The sequence below is a fragment of the Lacerta agilis genome, chromosome 8 (genome assembly GCF_009819535.1).
Source record: "Lacerta agilis isolate rLacAgi1 chromosome 8, rLacAgi1.pri, whole genome shotgun sequence".
Classification (NCBI taxonomy): Eukaryota; Metazoa; Chordata; class Lepidosauria; order Squamata; family Lacertidae; genus Lacerta; species Lacerta agilis.
The window spans coordinates 36,527,507-36,543,860 of record NC_046319.1 but is presented as its reverse complement, the minus strand read 5'-3'; the positions used below and the strand labels follow the sequence as shown (position 1 = coordinate 36,543,860).

Below are 16,354 nucleotides of genomic sequence, written 5' to 3'. Positions count from 1 at the left end.
GACACATATTCCTCCAGAGAAGGAATGCAAGTGTGATGTGGGAGCTTATTGCCCTGTGCAGAAAGGGAGGTGTTCAGTTAAGTTCTACTCAGCCAACTGATTGAAAGCAATGGACTTAAGCTACTCATGCTCATTAATTTCAATAAGTCTACTGTACTCTTGCTAGAACTAACATTGGCCACAACTCAAAATGTTTAGTACTGTATGAACATATGAAGTTTGGAGTGACAATTTTATTTGGGAGTGTTAATAACTTACAAACTATGTGCTGTGTTTCTTGTGCATATGTGTATGATAAACACACTGGGTCTAGTGTGCATGATAAGGACTGTGCACATGAATGCATTTTCTATAGAAAACAAATTGTTCACAATTGGTTCATATATTTATACTAATGCCACAAATGCATTCAACTCAGAAAATTAAGGGGGAGAAATTACAGACATAAACTTGCTCTAGATTAGTGAAGGCGGGAAGATAAAAGTCTGCTTTTGTACCTTGTGAGAATTGCCGATAAGCACATTTGTTCCTTTCAATTTCACATATTAAACACAAACGAAAAATGGCAAGGGAGGGTGCTCGCGGCGCACGCAGTCAGAACTGGGTGGTCTAGTTCAAGCAAGGATAGGAGAGAGTGAAAAAGCCACTGGGGAGCACATCCTGGCAGCAATGCAGAGCTGGGAGTTCAACAAGTGTCCTGAGGAAAGTTTATTAGAGCGTAACAACGTAAGAAGAGCCAGGAGGCTGAATCAGGCTAATAGACCATCTTGCCCAGCATCCTGTTCTCACAGTGGCCAGTCAGGTGCCTATGGGATGCCTACAAGCAGGACTTGAGCACAACAGCACTCTCCATTACAGTACTGCAGTTTACAGGAACTTTATCTTCAGGTGCCAGGCCTTTGGCTAATTAAACAGTCTATGGCCTTTTAAACTGGGGGTGGGGTATTGTTTTTGTTTGTTACTATGCCATGTATTTTTGTGTTTTTTCTATTGTAAACTGCCCTGTGATCTGTGCCATCTGATTAAGGGTGGTATAGAAATTTAATAAAAATAAATAAATAAAAGTATGTATTCAGAGAAATGCAGTCTCCAAAAGTGGAGGCAGAAAGAGGACAAGCACAGCAGAATCAATGGCTATGTTCTACCTCCACTTTTGGAGACTGCATTTCTCTGAATACACACTTTTATTTATTTATTTATATTAAATAATAACCCACCTCCTTTCCCTTCCTTCCCTTAATCATTACTGCAAAAGAGAACATTATCTATGTACACTGAAAATATGAGACATTATTAATACCATGGAAAACACCCATTACCTGTTTGAAAAGCACACCATTATTTCCTTGGATTCCCCCTGAACTGACAGCAGGGAACAAACCTCTTGTCCATTTTGTGGGCTAAGAACATAACAATTGTTTTAGTACCTATCTGTTTAATTAGATGATTTGGGAGAGAGAGAGAAAGAGAATCTATATTCCCAGGAGGGTAGCCTTCTAAGTCTGTTGTAGCAAAAACAACAAAGAGCCTTGTGACATCTGAAAGGTGCAATTTGTGAATAAATTGAAGTTTCATCCTGAATCATATTACCAGTATGTCCATTTGTTCCAAGCCTAAACCATATTGTTGTTTGATAGGGTGGGGGATGAGATTGATCAACCTTCCTCCAGTGCACAGCTTGGCATCTGTGATGACTACGTTCTTGTTTTCCAACACCAATGGCGTCCAGCAACGCTGACCACTAGGAGGACTTCCAGCGGGACCCTGACCACCAGGAGCGCCTCTAACAGGGCCACCTGGTGCAACAGGCTGTTCCTCTACATCCAACTCACTGAACCTGTCAATCAGCACCTCAGGAGTTCTACCTCCACTGTTGGAAGGCATCATGCCTCTGAATACCACTTGCTGGGAATCACAAGTGGGAAGTGCTGTTGCACTCATGTATGGGCATCTTGAGTATAGGATGCCTGCTCCTCGTGGGGATCCCCTCTTACCTTGGAGGCACAAAAACATCAGTTACAGGCGGCCATGTGGTTTTCTGTTTCTCCAGCAGGTGGCTGGTCAGCGCACTGAGTAAACCATCATGCAGGGCTTTCCAGAGCAGCCATGCCCCCTCCCCCTCCCCCAGGTCTGCTTATCTCTGTAGGCTCAGCAGCAAGGGGAAGGCCCCTGCCATTTTGGCCTTTTGTGCTTCCTCAAGTCCTGGGATCAGGCATTTGTTTAAATGTCGAAAACCTCTTCCAAGTAGCACTCAAGGCAAATTACAACCATTCAGAATACAGCATAAAAAGCATAGAAATTGTTAAAGGCTCCAAGGCGTCTTTGCCGCCCAAATGAGCTGCATGGCCCTTGCATGGTGTGACTTTCTTGGATTGTTTGGGGGTCACGGACAAAAAACTTCACTGGCTGAAATTCAGCCTGCCTCCTCTCAGCCTGCAGCAGTTCCAAACCACATATGGGCAGCTGTATCCAGAATACTCCTTTCCCCCACCCCATGTAAGTCACAGGGGCCTATCTTTAGGCAGGCAGAGTTAGTGGTGGGACATCTACTGTGATTGGTGCCCTCTATCTGATTGAGACTACTATCAGCCCCTGGTTGCCAAAGGCTGGTGGAGAATTTAATCTCTCAGGTCTCTCTCCTATTTGTTCTCCCCATCCTCAGCCTTCAACCTCCTACTTCCTTGTTGGTAGAGAAATGGCGCTAGGCCACAGCTCTTAAAAATGCTAATTAAATGAGGAAGAAGAAAAAGGAGGACATGTTCTGGAGCATGTGCAGAGTTTATTCTCATCCTTCAGTATCCACAAGTCTCCCTCCTGCTCCCACCTGGGGATCGAATACCAGTTTTAATCCCAGCGTCCCTCGTGTTAGTTCAAGCTAAGGGCTCCATCCCTCACTCGCCTGGCTTGGGAGCAAGTCCCGCTGGACTTGGTGGGGTTGTTTCCAAGTTGGTCATGCCCAGGATTGGGTTGGAAAGCTGCACTTCTGCGCAGGTTGACTCGGGAGCAAGTCTCCCGCTGACATTCGTTGGGGCTTTACTTCGGAGTAAACACGCCCAGGACTTTTTGGGGGCGGGCGTGAGAGGATCCCTCCTGGCGGGTGGGAGCCACCGTGGGCGCCTAAGCCCCTCCTCCCCAGAGGCAAGATCGCTCTTCCCCCCCCCCCCCGCTCCGCACGTGTTCCCCTGGCGGCCTTTTCCGGGAGGGGGCTCGGCCAGCGGAGTCGCCGTCGCCCGGTTGGAGCCGGTGAGTCACTCGGTGGCTGCAGCTCCTGGAACAGGAGTAGCCCAGCTGGGCTGGGCCGAGCGGAGCCGCGGGCGGGGAAAGAGAAGCACCAGAAGCAGGAAGTGAGGCGGGGAGAGAGAAAGACACACACGCACACACGGAGCCGGAGCAAGCGAGCGGTTGAGCCCCGCGCTCCTCTGCCGAGAAGTTGCCTCCCCCCCCCCCAACCAGCCGCGCGCACTCCCGCCGGGCCCGGGGAAAGTTTCCCTGGCCGGCCGCCTCGCCTCCGGCGGCTGGATGACCGCAGTGCCTCGGGAGGGTCTCGCTGCCGCCGCCGCCGCCGCTTCTGCTGATCCTGTCGTCCCCGCCGGCTGTCCCCATGGAGGACAGGAACCCCCGCTGGAGCGGCCGCCCGCCCATCATCGGTGAGTGCCGCGCTTCTTCGTCTCCTTCCTGCGCCCATCACCGTGGAGTTGGGGCGCGAGAAGGAGACTCCTGCTGCTGGCTGCCGCCGCCGCCGCGGCTTCCTCCCTCCGCGGGAAGTTCAGCTTGTTGCTCGCTGTCTGGACTGCTGTGGATTTCGGACAGGGGGGTGGGTGGAGGAAACTTGTAATAGGAAGGGGGCGGGGGCTCAAGTCCCCGCGTGTGTGGTTGGCTGACTTCTCTCCCAGCCGAAAGAAGGAGCTCTGTACATGCTCAGAGAGGTGAACTATTTTAGAACCGTATCTGTGTAATAATGGCAAATAGGAGTCCTAGTTTGTTTGTTTGTTTGTTTGTTTTTTGAAGGGAAAAGGTTTGTGGAGTTGTATTATTGGTAGATAGTAGCCCTCATTTTTAAGGTGAAAACGTTTGTTTGGACCAGATCCTTGGGCTGAAATCTCCCACTCTAACCTGGATGCACCTTTTATTGATACCCAAAGTGTTCTTTTTAAGCTTTTCTCCAGGCTTAGGGAAAAGTGGAATTGAAGCAGGTTCCATTGGACAGCCTTTTGGCTTGGTTGGGTTCAGCCTGAGTGCTAGAATCAGCTGAATGTTTTTTTGGGGAGGTTTGGAGACAGCTGTGGTGGGTTAGTAGCAGGAGATCTAGGCACATGGATTATCCTGCCTTCAGGAGGCCAAGAGAGAGACTGGCACAGTGCATTTTGGAGCATGTGTTTCTTCCAGCCTGCCTAGCTTCTCCATTCTGTTTCCTACCAAACTCCCATCCCATGGGATCTTAATCTCCAACAAACTTTTACAATATCTGTTAATCTAGGATACTATTTTCCACATACTGTAATACTACGGAAGGCTTACCTTGTTAAAAAAGCTGAGTAGCAACTTGTTATAACCAATTGCTGACTAGCAATTTGTTATAACAAATTTAAAGTGCACACATGTAGTAGGAGTAGATTTTTAACATGCAACAACTTTTTTTGGAAAGGTTCTGCTGAGTGTGCTCTTGTGGAAAAAATGCAACAGACACCCATTCTCAATTAGTGCTTCTGGGCAGTGTTAGAAACTCAAATAAGCTAGGTGCCAAATGGCACCTTAAATATAGGTTGTGGTCGCCACAACAGAATGTCTGCCAAGGGATTGGACTGGATGATTCTTGGGGTCCCTTCCAATGCGACAGTTCTACGATTCTATGATTCTGTGATTCAGCTACATTGCTTGACTGTAGCTTGCTCTTACAACAGTTCACTTGCCCCAGTATGCAAGAAGGAAAAGCACACCCCTAGTGGAAATTGTATTAGTTTTTATTAAGGCAGGTTTTAAAAATATGCTTGCCAACCTGGCGCCCAGAAATCTTGTAGTCGCAATTGGACCCATGCCGAAAGCAAAACACGTTTGGCTAATTTCTAACACTGCTTCTTGGTGTGTTTGTGCTTATATCAGATGACTTCTAAAAGTCATGAAATGTTATGTCTGAACCAGTAGCAGCCCCCAGAAATTTGGGGAAGTGGCTGGAGGCATGCAACCTACCAGCTTAGATGCTCCTGCTGTTGCACTTCTGACACTGAACTCCCACCCATCGCCGATTTGCCCAAGTGTGTCTTTGTGACTTGGAGAGGGAAGTAGAAATAGATTCTTATGCCAAAGAAAGATCAGAGGTGAACAGATCCATTCATACAAGTATTTGAAGGTCTGCTGCATATTGATGGGGTAAATTTCTTTTCTTCTATTCCAGACGTAGGACCTGAACCAGTGGGTTCAAATCACAAGAAAAAGGATTAAGATTAAACACTAGGATGAACTTATTTTGCAGTGGAGCAGACTGTCTCAGAAAATGGGAGACTCTCCTTTGTTAATAGTTCTTAAGTAGAGACTGGATAGCCATCTGCCAGGGATGGTGAAGTAGTGGATTTCTTGCATCACCAGGGTGTTGGACTAGATAACCTTTTCTTGCAGCTCTGATTCTGTGAAATGCTTCTGAATTTGTTGCTTAATATCTAAGAAAGGGGTAAACTCTGTTAAGTACTCCTTACACATGTAAAGTAGTTCAGGAGTATAGTTGTAAAGTTGAGACAATGATGCTGGGAGAGTGTTTGTGTGTTAAGAGTTTGTTTTGATTCCTGTACCCGCTCCCCTCTTTAAAAACCAAAGCATTTCTAAGGCGGTTTACAATGTAAGCAATAAAACCAATTCAAAAGGAACATCATAAAGTACTTCAGCATATAAAAAGTTTTAAAACGGAACCTAAGAGCCAGCATAGAGACAATAAGACTTAATTATAAAAAGAACAAACGAGTAAAATTCACAGCATGTTTCAAAACAGCAAGAGAAGGACTTGGTGCCATTGCATGAGCAATCCAGGCAGCACAATTTATAACCTACCAAGCCTAATGGATATCACCAACCATGTGCTGTCAGTTGCTGGGCAACATCCTTGTTGTGTGGTCTTGGGTCAGCTGCAAAACCAGGGAGAGTGCTATGGTACTCGGGTCCTGCCTGTGGACTTCCCTTTGGGGCATCTGGTTGGCCATGGATAGAATAGAATGCCGAACCAGATAGGCCTCTGAATCTTAGGTTTTTGAGCCCCTGGTGGGCCACCACACATGACTGGTGAATTGTAGTTAGCTTTCAGAGCAACATGTTGTACAGGATTGGGGTAAGCAATAGAAGAATGCAGTACTTTCCCTTCAGGTGTGTGTGACTTGAATGTGTCTTCAAATATCACTGAGATTTATTAAAACCAAGAGGAAAGAGAAATATATTAAGAACATCCCACCCCCTTCTAAAAGCCCACACAGATAGTTAAAGGCCAAAGGCCTGGTTATAGAGGAATGTTTTTGCCTGGCGCCTGCAGATATGTAGTAATGGCACTGGGCTAGCCTCCCTGGGAAGAGTATTCCACAAACTGGGGAGCCATCATATAAAAGGCCTGTTCTTGTGTTGCCACTCTCTGGACCTCTCCTGGAGGGGGCAGCCCAGGGTGTGTCCTCACAGACCTATGGGGGGGATATACTTTGCCTGGCCAAAAATAACATGGAAAATGAGCAAGATCAAGGACTGGTAGTAATGCACATAGGAGGCCAAAGTCCTGTGATGAAATCATCTTGCCCCCCAAACAACTTTATTTATTTATTGGCATTAAGAAAGAGGCTGTCTTCAGTGACAAATGCATATTGCTCCAAAATAGAGCGGCAGGGTTGTTAAATGGAATGGGACCGTTTGATGATATTGCAGCAGTGTTTTGTCATCTGCACTGGCTTCTAGTCTGTTTCCAGACCTTTAAAGACCATGACAGCTTGGGGCTAGAAGGATTCTGAAGTATTGCCCTGGACCCTGAAACCATCCTCAGTGGTTCTTTTTCTTTGCCTCTCACCCCCAAATGAGATGCAGAGGTGGTTACCAGGAAGGGGATCTTTTCAGTGGTGGCACCCAGCTTGTGCAATGCTCTTCCCAAAGAGGCTTGCCAAGAGCCTCCTTTGTACTGTTTTCAGTGCTAAGTGAATACATTTTTTATTCTAACAGGCCTTTTAAATCCATTGATTTTTATTCTTTGCTGCTGGAGTTTTTATGCTGTTTTACATTTGTGGGCCCCCCCATGAGTTTATAATTGCTTGTTAAATGTTTTTATTGTTGTTGTAAAGCCGCTCAGAGAACTTTGTTACTGGGTGGCATTTGAATACTGTGAATAAATAAATTAAACCGGCTTCTAATGGGAAAGGACAAAGACTGAGGCAGAAAGGGAGAATCTCCAGCCTCCCTGACAATGGGACTTGTTTGGAAGCAGCATTGGGGCTATTAGCTTCCTCGCTTCCTCTTGTTTCGGATCGCTGGCTCTTGCTTTGAAGTGCACGCTGTCTCTGTTTTCACTGGCTTGCCTGGGAGAGATAATTAGAAGGGCCAGGACTTAATTATTTGCTCCTTTCAGCCTCCGCTCCATTTTATAACTTATCTAAGTCAAATAAAGGTGATTGCTACAGAAATGAGATCTGCTGTGTTGATAGAGCTTGGCTCTGGAGATCAACCTGGTGACTCCTGAGTATTTAGAGCAGATCCAAATCTAGTGGGGTGAGACTGGGAATCCAGTCTGCTTTGCTTGTGGTTGGGTGACTTCAGATAGGTAGATAGATAGATAGATAGATAGATAGATAGATAGCTGTGCTTTGATTCACCTTCCAGTGCAACAGAGAGTGATGTCTAAAACTGATGGTATCTCTGCGACTGTGGAGCTGGTAGAACAACGGATATTGGTTGGGAGTGAAGTTTGGGTCGTTGTGCTCCTGATATGCATAATGTTGAAGGCCTTGCATCCTGATTTGCTCTTGCTTTCAAGGTTATCTTATCCAGCTTCTCTGCATTTCACCCTGGCTGTTGAAACACACCTCTTTGGTACTGCCAGTCCTGGGTCAGGCTTTCTTCTCCCACCACTGCCTTGCCTCCACATCTGCAATACTTTGCAGGCTTGGCCTTTGCATTCTTGAGAAACCCGGTGGTATCATCCCTTAGCTCAGTGTTCTTTGAGGTAGCATAAAAAAGAATTAAAAAAGGAATCACTTCTCTTGTAAAGAGCTCACCCAGCCTCTCTGCAAAATGCTTCATGGCCAGTTATAGACAAAAAGGTGCTTAAAACAAATGAAAGCATTTTGGAAATATGTAAAAGAGAGAAGCGTGCAATGGCAATTATACGGGATGTGTTCTTATCAATAGTCTTTATCAATAGCTAGCTACCAGTAATCTAAATTATTTCAGCCACTTTTAACCTACTTTTCTGTGTATGCACCTGACATGTTGCTCCTTGCCATTCTGCTCAGTAATGTGGAGCATAGAAGCCTACATGATTCCACACCATCCTAAGTTGGTCCATAAAAGCAGCGATGGGGAATAAATGACACTACAGATAGATGCCAGTGAACTATCCCTCCCATCACCTTTGGCCATGATGGCTATGGCCTGATGGAAGTTGAAGTCCAACTATACCTGAAGAGTTTCCCATCCTTGCATAAAAATGTCTAAATTGATCCTTAGAAGACACTTCTTTTAACCTGATGTGTTTTTGCTGTTGTATGGCATTTAGGAAGTGCCAGTCAGTTGTTAATGTCACTTGCTCCATGTTACCTGTTTCTCTTTTCATTCTTGCTGAAGGGTTTGGTTGGTGAAGTTGTTCATGGCAGCTTCCATTGCTATGTCCTGGATCAAATTTGAAAGCACCGCCTGTGACTCAGCAAGTAGATGTAACAGTGTTGACCTTGGGGACAGCAGAACTTGATGCCACAGTGCCTCTTAACACTCCTGCCTTGCAATTCCATGGGCAGAGAGAAACGCCTTGGCATATCACCTGTGCCAACAGCAGAGGAAGAGCCAGGCAGTACACATTAGCAAGGGAACAGTGTGTTTCTGCAAAGGTTAAAGGAACTGGCACTAGGAGTTATAGTGTTAAGGACCTCTGGCGTCCTCAGTGCCTTTTCTGTGTAAAGCAAGGGTCTGAAGTTCACAGCTTGCCAGTTTTAAGTGTGTGTGTGTGTGTGTGTGTGTGTGTGTGTGAGAGAGAGAGAGAGAGAGAGAACACATCTGAAGGAAAATGAAATTATATGTAACTTTGTATTAATGCAACATTTTTATATGTAACTGTATTTTTGTAATATTTTGTTTGTTGTCGGGCCATTCCGTGAAAAATGAGCCTGATAAGAATGCTAGATGAGCACTGGACTTTGGTGAGGAAGATTCCAAACGTGCAGTCTAACCATTTTTTTAAAAGCTAAAGACAAAAGAAGTTTATTTTATGGACCTTCTTTTCAAAAGTACACCCACGTAGTCTTCACAGAAGTGTTCAAATTAAAAGTTTTCTGATGATTGTCCCACCCGTGACAGCATTTTTTCCTTAATTTTGTATCATTAAATTTCTTTAACTTAATTCCTGATTGCATAGTTGTAACCAATAAACATTGATTTAAACAGATATGCTGAGTTTATCATTGAGTCACCTCCCAACTCACAGAGTTTTTCCATAAATCAAACTTATCTCAAGCTCCATGTCCTTTTTTTGTCCCACCCGTGACAACACTTTTAACATTTAATAAAATTGTCAAAAATATCCATAAAAATAATAAAACATTAGTAAAATGTTCAGTATCTTATTAAGAACATAATTTAAATTTTGGTTGTTAATTTTTATGTATATTTACATTGTTACGCATGTGTGAATACCAAAAAACATGGTCAAAGTGTCCCACCCGTGACAATGGAATGGCCCTGTCTGCTGTTGATTCAGTTTTTTGTATACTGCTTAGAGATACTTTTAATACATTAAGTGGTATCAAAATTAAATAATCATAAATCATAATAAAAATGGCCTGCTCCACTGTACAAAAGGTTTACATACACAGAGCAATTTTTAAAAGGATTTTTAAAATTACTGCTCAATCAAATGTGTCTTCTAGGCAGTTGACAATTTCAAATCACTAAACACAGAGGTAGGGAAGCTGTGGCCCTCCAGATGCTGTTGGACTCACACTCTCATCAGCCCCAGCCAGCAGGACCAATAATAAGGAATGAGGACAGTTGCATGGGGCAGCCCCCTATGCAACTGTCCTCATTCCTTATTATTGGTCCTGCTGACTGGGGCTGATGAGAAAAAAAGGTAGACTTGTCTAAACAAAAATGCTTTTAACAGTACCCGTCATCTTTCCCTTGGAACTAAGCCTGGCAGGTACAGCTTGTGGGAGATGAGGCTAAGATTAGGCCAAACCAATGATGGCATCAGAGCGTGGCATCTTTGGAGAACAGGTATAACTTAGAGTATCTGCTTTGTAAGCAGAAGGTCCCAGGTTCAACTTAAGTCACCTCCCGGTAGGACTGGAAGTGTCTCCAGGAGGGGTGCAGGGTATATGAGGCACAAGGGACTTCAGCCCCCTCAATATTTTGAGGCATGGGGTAGAGCCCCCCAATATTGAGGGGGCCGCCATCACCTGCTGCTTCTGGGTGAGTGATGGGATTTTCACCCTCCGCCCCCCCCCCCGTGATCGCCAGAGCGCCCGGCAGGCGTGGCCCGTGTGATGTCATGCACGCACATCAGTCCCCCCCGTGGGGCCTAATTCAGCGTGCCTGGTCTCTCTGAAACCCTGGAGAGCTGCTGCCAGTCAGTGTAGACAGTACCAAGTTAGATGGACCCTTTATAAGCAGCTTCTCCTGTTCCTAATGATGGGGCCAAATTAATAGATGGTATATGTGAATTGGAAAGTGGTTTGGGCAGACAGGCTGACATTTTCCAACCACCTATAATAATAACAATAAATTTATTATTTATATATCTCTTAAAATATATTGTTTAAAAACACACAGTTGGGGTGGGCAGAGATAAAGGAATAGAAGGTGCTTATGTACGAGTGTTCTTGTGGGTTTTCAGGAAGGCTGCAAGAACCTGGCTCCCCTTGGGAATAGAACACACCATCCTTCAGTTCCCAGGGTATAGCTGCCTGCCACTTGGGCGTCATAAAAGGCTTGAGAACCTTCCCTATGTTTGTTTGTTGCATCAGGGATTTCTCAGGCCCTGATTGACTCCCAGCCCAGCCTTCTAATTGGCTGGGAGCCCTATATAAGCTCCATGTGCAAGGCCAGCTTCAGGCCTGGGCATTCTGTCTGCAGTCTGCTGCCAGCGAATCAGGGCTTCTCTTCTTCTTTTGTCCAGGACGGCTTGATCCTTCTCCCATGTACACTTGCCAGTTCCTGCTATATGCTGCTTCTCAGATACCCCTATCCCTTTCCGTTGCCAATTAAGTGTCTAGCCCCTGAAATCAACCTGATGAGGTATCTAGCTGCCACAATCCAGCTGCCAGGTTCAACCTCCACACCCTTTCCCTCCATCTGTCCCTTAAGAGATTATACCAGCACAATCTCCTCAGATGCAACCAAACAAACCAACTTCCCCACCAAAGTAGCTGTAAACAGCACAAGTTTTTTTTTTAATTGTAACCTGGTGATAACTCTGGTGTGCACATCATCTCACATCTTATATGAGATAACGCGATCTCACAGATAAACTGGTCACAAGTTGTTAAGGGCTATATATTCCAATAGAACTTGGCCCAGTAGCAAATTGGCAGCCCATGCAGATCACTGAGCACAGGTGTTATATATATGCTGATAAGGTTTCACTCCTGTCAGCTATCCTGCTGCAGCATTCTGCACTAACTGCAGCTTCTGGGTCAAGAGCAAGGGAAGCCCCACATAAGAGTGCATTGCAGTAATCCATTCTTGAAGTAAGCAACGTATAAACTACTGTGGCTAAGCTTCCCCAGTCCAGGAATGGTTGTAGCTGTTGTACCAGTTGCTGTTGGTAAAAGACACTTTGTATAAAGGCAGCTTCCTACCGGTATGTTTCTTGATTCTGAGGCTGTTTGTGTATGTGTGCACACACTCACACAGAGGTCATGTATGTGGGGTTGGGCAGACCAAGCTGTTAAGTCACCATGTAACTGTAAGTGTGTTAGCATTGGGATGTGTGAAAGAGAGAAGGGGCAGGCTGTGAATTCATGTGGGCATTTACTTCTGCCCCTGTATGTGTGTGGCCGTTTCCTTAAGCTGTGTGTGTGCGCGCGCACGCTGGCTCTAAGGCAGACAGAATTGCAGTGGAGACAGTGGCTTTGGCAAGAGGCCAAGAATCTGCTGTCTCTTGTGTAGGTGGAGGCGAAGGAGGCTGGGCTGTGACATGCAGCTCCGAGGAAAGACCGTTTTATCGCTTCCTGACATACCAAGGCCCTTGCAAGGTTACAGGTTGTGGGGAGCCAGGAGGAGGAAGAGTGTGTGCTGTGCTCAGGAGGAGGAACAGAGTAGTTCCTTTCCAAGCACAGCAGTCCTGGGAATTTTATTTATTTGTTGTTGTTTTTGTAGCCCTAGGAGGCTGAGGGTGGGGAGGGGAGTGAAGACTCAGAGCCAAGATTGTGTCGGCCAGCAAACTTGATAGGAGTTCTAACTTGCAGAGTGTTTGGCATCACAGTCCGTTCCCCCTACCCCTGTTAAACTGGCTTGGAATTATGCCTGCTTTGCAGATGGAAGAACAGAGGTAGAGGCAGAGAGATTTTTGATTGAGACCGTTCAGTGAGTCCATGGCTAAGCTAGGGCTTCCACCCAGATCCTCTGTGGGTTGGATTCTAGCAGCTCTTTTTTTTTTGGGGGGGGGTTGCTCCTTCGCATTGTCACCTCCAGACATGGGGGCTGTTTGCTAAAATGGTGATTAAATTGCATGGCTCTTGATGACTCAGTGGTCCCTGTGGTCTCCTTGCATTTCATTCTGAGCTTCGGAAGTAAGGCTTGATCCAATTGGCACCCCCAGCATAGGTCCACAGCTGAAGGTGGAAACAGCAGCCCTCCCCCTGAAAATGTAATGTCTGGACCACAATGGCTGGATACAAACCCTTCCTTCATAATTGACATGTCATCACCAATTAAAGCTTTTGTGAATGGTTACTGTGTTGATGCTGCTGTTACAGTTATTTACTACTACAGTATTACTACTGATATAACCTACCTCTTTACCCTTACAGCTGTGTATATAGTGGAATTAAATAAAACTATAATGAGCGTTTCTTATATACAGTTGAGGTTTGCAGTGAATAGTCATAGATTGTCATTTTTGCATTTCTTGGCTATTTTGCCCCACTCTTTGTGTTCACCATACAGAGGAACAAAGGAAGGTGCAATATAGCCAGGTCAGACCCTTGTTCCATCTAGCTCAGCACTGTCTACACCAGGCTTCCTCAGCCTCGGCCCTCCAGATGTTTTTTGCCTACAACTCCCATGATCCCTAGCTAGCAGGACCAGTGGCCAGGGATTATGGGAATTGTAGTCTCAAAACATCTGGAGGGCTGGGGTTGAGGAAACCTGGTCTACACTAACTTACCAGCCCTATCTGGAGATGCCATTGGCAATTGAATCTGGGACTGTCTGCATACAAAGTTGATGCTGTCCCACGGAGTTATGGCCTTTTGTGTGTATGCATCTACATATGTGCATACACAGGCATACATCAGCCAGCCTAGGACAACACCTTAAAGATTTGATTAAGTGGATTATAGTCCATCAGAGCTTGTGCCATAAGACTTGTGCTAGTCTTTAAGGTGCCACAAAAGGCAGTGAGAACTAGTGGACTGAGCTAAGAGTGTGCTTCCAAATAGATGTTTGCCTCAATAAAAGATTAACCCTCTTTGATAGCTGAGGGCTCCCGTACCCACTTCATGACCAGTGTAAAAGTCATTGTTTCTGATGGCATTGTCAATGCCCTTCACTGCCTGTGGACAAAGCATGTGGTTCCAGAGGCTAAGCAGAACTGGGGCCGGTCAGTTGGCCTGGCCGGAAGATCAGCTTGAAACCCCACCTAAGCCACCTTGCATTCTGTGGTGGAAGAAAGGCAGGACAAAAAAAATGCATGTGATAAATAGAAAATGAACCCTCCCCAATGACACAATGTCACAGACGGTGGAAGGAGGAGGGTCTGAGCCTGTGACTGTTTCTTGGGTACTTGTTGTGGTCCTCTGGTCTGTTGCTCACAGCCCTGTCTGTCTCCCTTGCTGCTTGAGTGCCCAGGTCTCTGGAGGTTGCTTCCTTGCAGCAGCTCCCAAGTCATTCCTCTGATGCAAAAGCCTCCTGTTCAGCTGGCTGGCAGGGCAGAAGGCCCAGGTCTTTCTCTGTATTGGTAGGACACATGATCTCTCCCCCCACAATTTCTCTGCTCCCCCCCCCTTCCCAGGAGCTGTTCCCTTCCCAGAGCTGTGGGAGGCAATGTCTCTCTAACTCCCAATCTGCGCTCTCTGTTCTCTGGCTCTGAAGCTGGATGGCAGCCCAGAAACAGGAGAAGGGAGAGGAGGCTGTGTTGTTAATCTCTCAATGGCCAGAAGATGGGTTTCCCACCTCCTCACCATTCCCCCCAGCCCCCCCCCTTGTGGTCCCTTCTGACTATGTGTTAATGGGAGCCCAAGAGCCCCTCTGGCTGAGTCTGTTTTCAGAGATAGCAAGGAAGAAGGAGAAGGAGATGACTGAGGAAAACAGGAATGGGATTGAAATAGAAGGCCTGCATTTCAGGTGGCAAAGGGGCTTAGGATCTAACAACATTTGGATATACTGTAACCTGCGACAAGGTCCCCCAATGCCTGCTGTAAGGCAGGCTCGCCTTCTGTCCCTCACCCCCTATATTTCCACGCTTATCAGAGCTTGCATGATTGAAGCCATGGAGAGTTGTATCTCTTTCCAGAAGAAATAAGTGGGAGGCAGCTTGGGTAAGTGAACCAAGCTCAATGCTGAATAAGGAGGTCAAGGGTGGGGGGTGGGGGTCTGAAGGCACACTGCACCATAACCGTGCTGACACAAAGCAGGTCTGGGTAGTGCTTGGATAGGACTACTTGGGAACCTCCCTATATACTCTAACTTGGATTCCATGGTGGAGGATATAAATTGAATAAATCAGTGAATCAGTCAGTCAATCCTCTTTCAGGATTGTTTGCTCTTCTGAGCTGGGAGGAGATTCTTTTCCAACTCCAAAAAGGAAAGCCCCCCCCCCAGCTCAGGGAGAAGAGTAGATGCTTTGCATGCAGAAGGTCCCAGACTTGGTTCCCTTGCCTCTCCAGTTCAAAAGCCTCCCACCTGCAAGGCTGGATGAAAACATAATGTCTCTGTCGGTTTCTCAATTCTCTGAGCAGGGTGGGGGGTAGGTGGAGATACACTGAGGAAATGTAACTGGGCATTACTTCACAGTTCACCTGCACTGATCACAGTCCATGCTCTGAAAGGATCCTAACAGAAATGGACCAGATCTTGGGCCTTGCACATCCAAGAGGGGTGCAAAGTTGCACCCTGTCTTCTTTGTCTTTTGTCTTTGCATTCAAAGAACTTTTTTTTTTTTTTTTGGCTTTGAGAGTGTGCGTGTGAAAAGAAGAGGAAATTTAACCTGTTTGGGAGTTCTGCTTGAGAAGTATGTGTGACCTGTTGTAACCACAGGAGCAACCTCAAAGCAACACACCCCCTTGGTGGCTGTCTGTGTCCAACACCCCACCCATCCCTGCAGAGTATGAAAAGGGCAGTGGCTCAGCCTGTGCTGTAACCTCACCACCCCACCCACAAGTTTGCCCCTTCTCATCCTGCCTCTCTGGTGGCAATGTTGTGGCACTCTTGTGGGAAAAAGAAACCAACATGCCTGGCTGCTTTGGAGTGAGTAAGAACAACTGCCTTTTAAGACATCCTCAGAGAAGAGCACTGTGGAGGTGGTAGAGGAAAGTCACCTCCTTCTCTTCTTCCCAACTTAGACTTGGGGCCTCCTGGGCTGTAGCTATCTCACTTCACCTGCTATCTCAGCAGCTTCTTCTCCTGGACCCTTTCAAACATATTTTCTATTGTGCACTCATGATGCTGTTGGGGCAGTTATATGCAATCCCACTTTCAATACTCTTTATGCCTGCAAAGGTTTTGGGATGAACATGCTGCTTTGCTTCCAGTCAGTGAATGTTCCGTAGCTTCCTGCTGAAATCTTACAACTTCTCATACTGCATATGTTCTGGGTTTGCTTTGTTGCTGCCCCACATCCTTCTGTTCTGTTATAGTACAAGAGTAAAGGTAAAGGGACTCCTGACCATTAGGTCCATTCGTATCAGACTCTGGGGTTGTGGTGCTCATCTCGCGTTACTGGCCGAGGGAGCCGGCATACAGCTTCCGGGTC

General features: G+C 46.2%; 1 protein-coding gene across 4 annotated transcripts in view; it reads left to right on the top strand.

Annotated features, from left to right (window-relative positions):
• The window catches only part of GSE1 (Gse1 coiled-coil protein), a 385,949-nt gene that overhangs the window by 117,016 nt on the left and 252,579 nt on the right, over positions 1 to 16,354 (top strand). Inside the window, exon 1 of one of the 4 annotated variants that reach the window (XM_033156930.1) lies at positions 3,557 to 3,647. The exons of the other annotated variants lie outside the window; for them this stretch is intronic. Within the exon in view, the coding sequence (XP_033012821.1) occupies positions 3,602 to 3,647 (46 nt within the window). The 5' untranslated portion in view covers positions 3,557 to 3,601. Of the gene's footprint in view, positions 1 to 3,556; positions 3,648 to 16,354 lie in introns of those variants that run through there. 4 annotated transcript variants of the gene reach the window in all.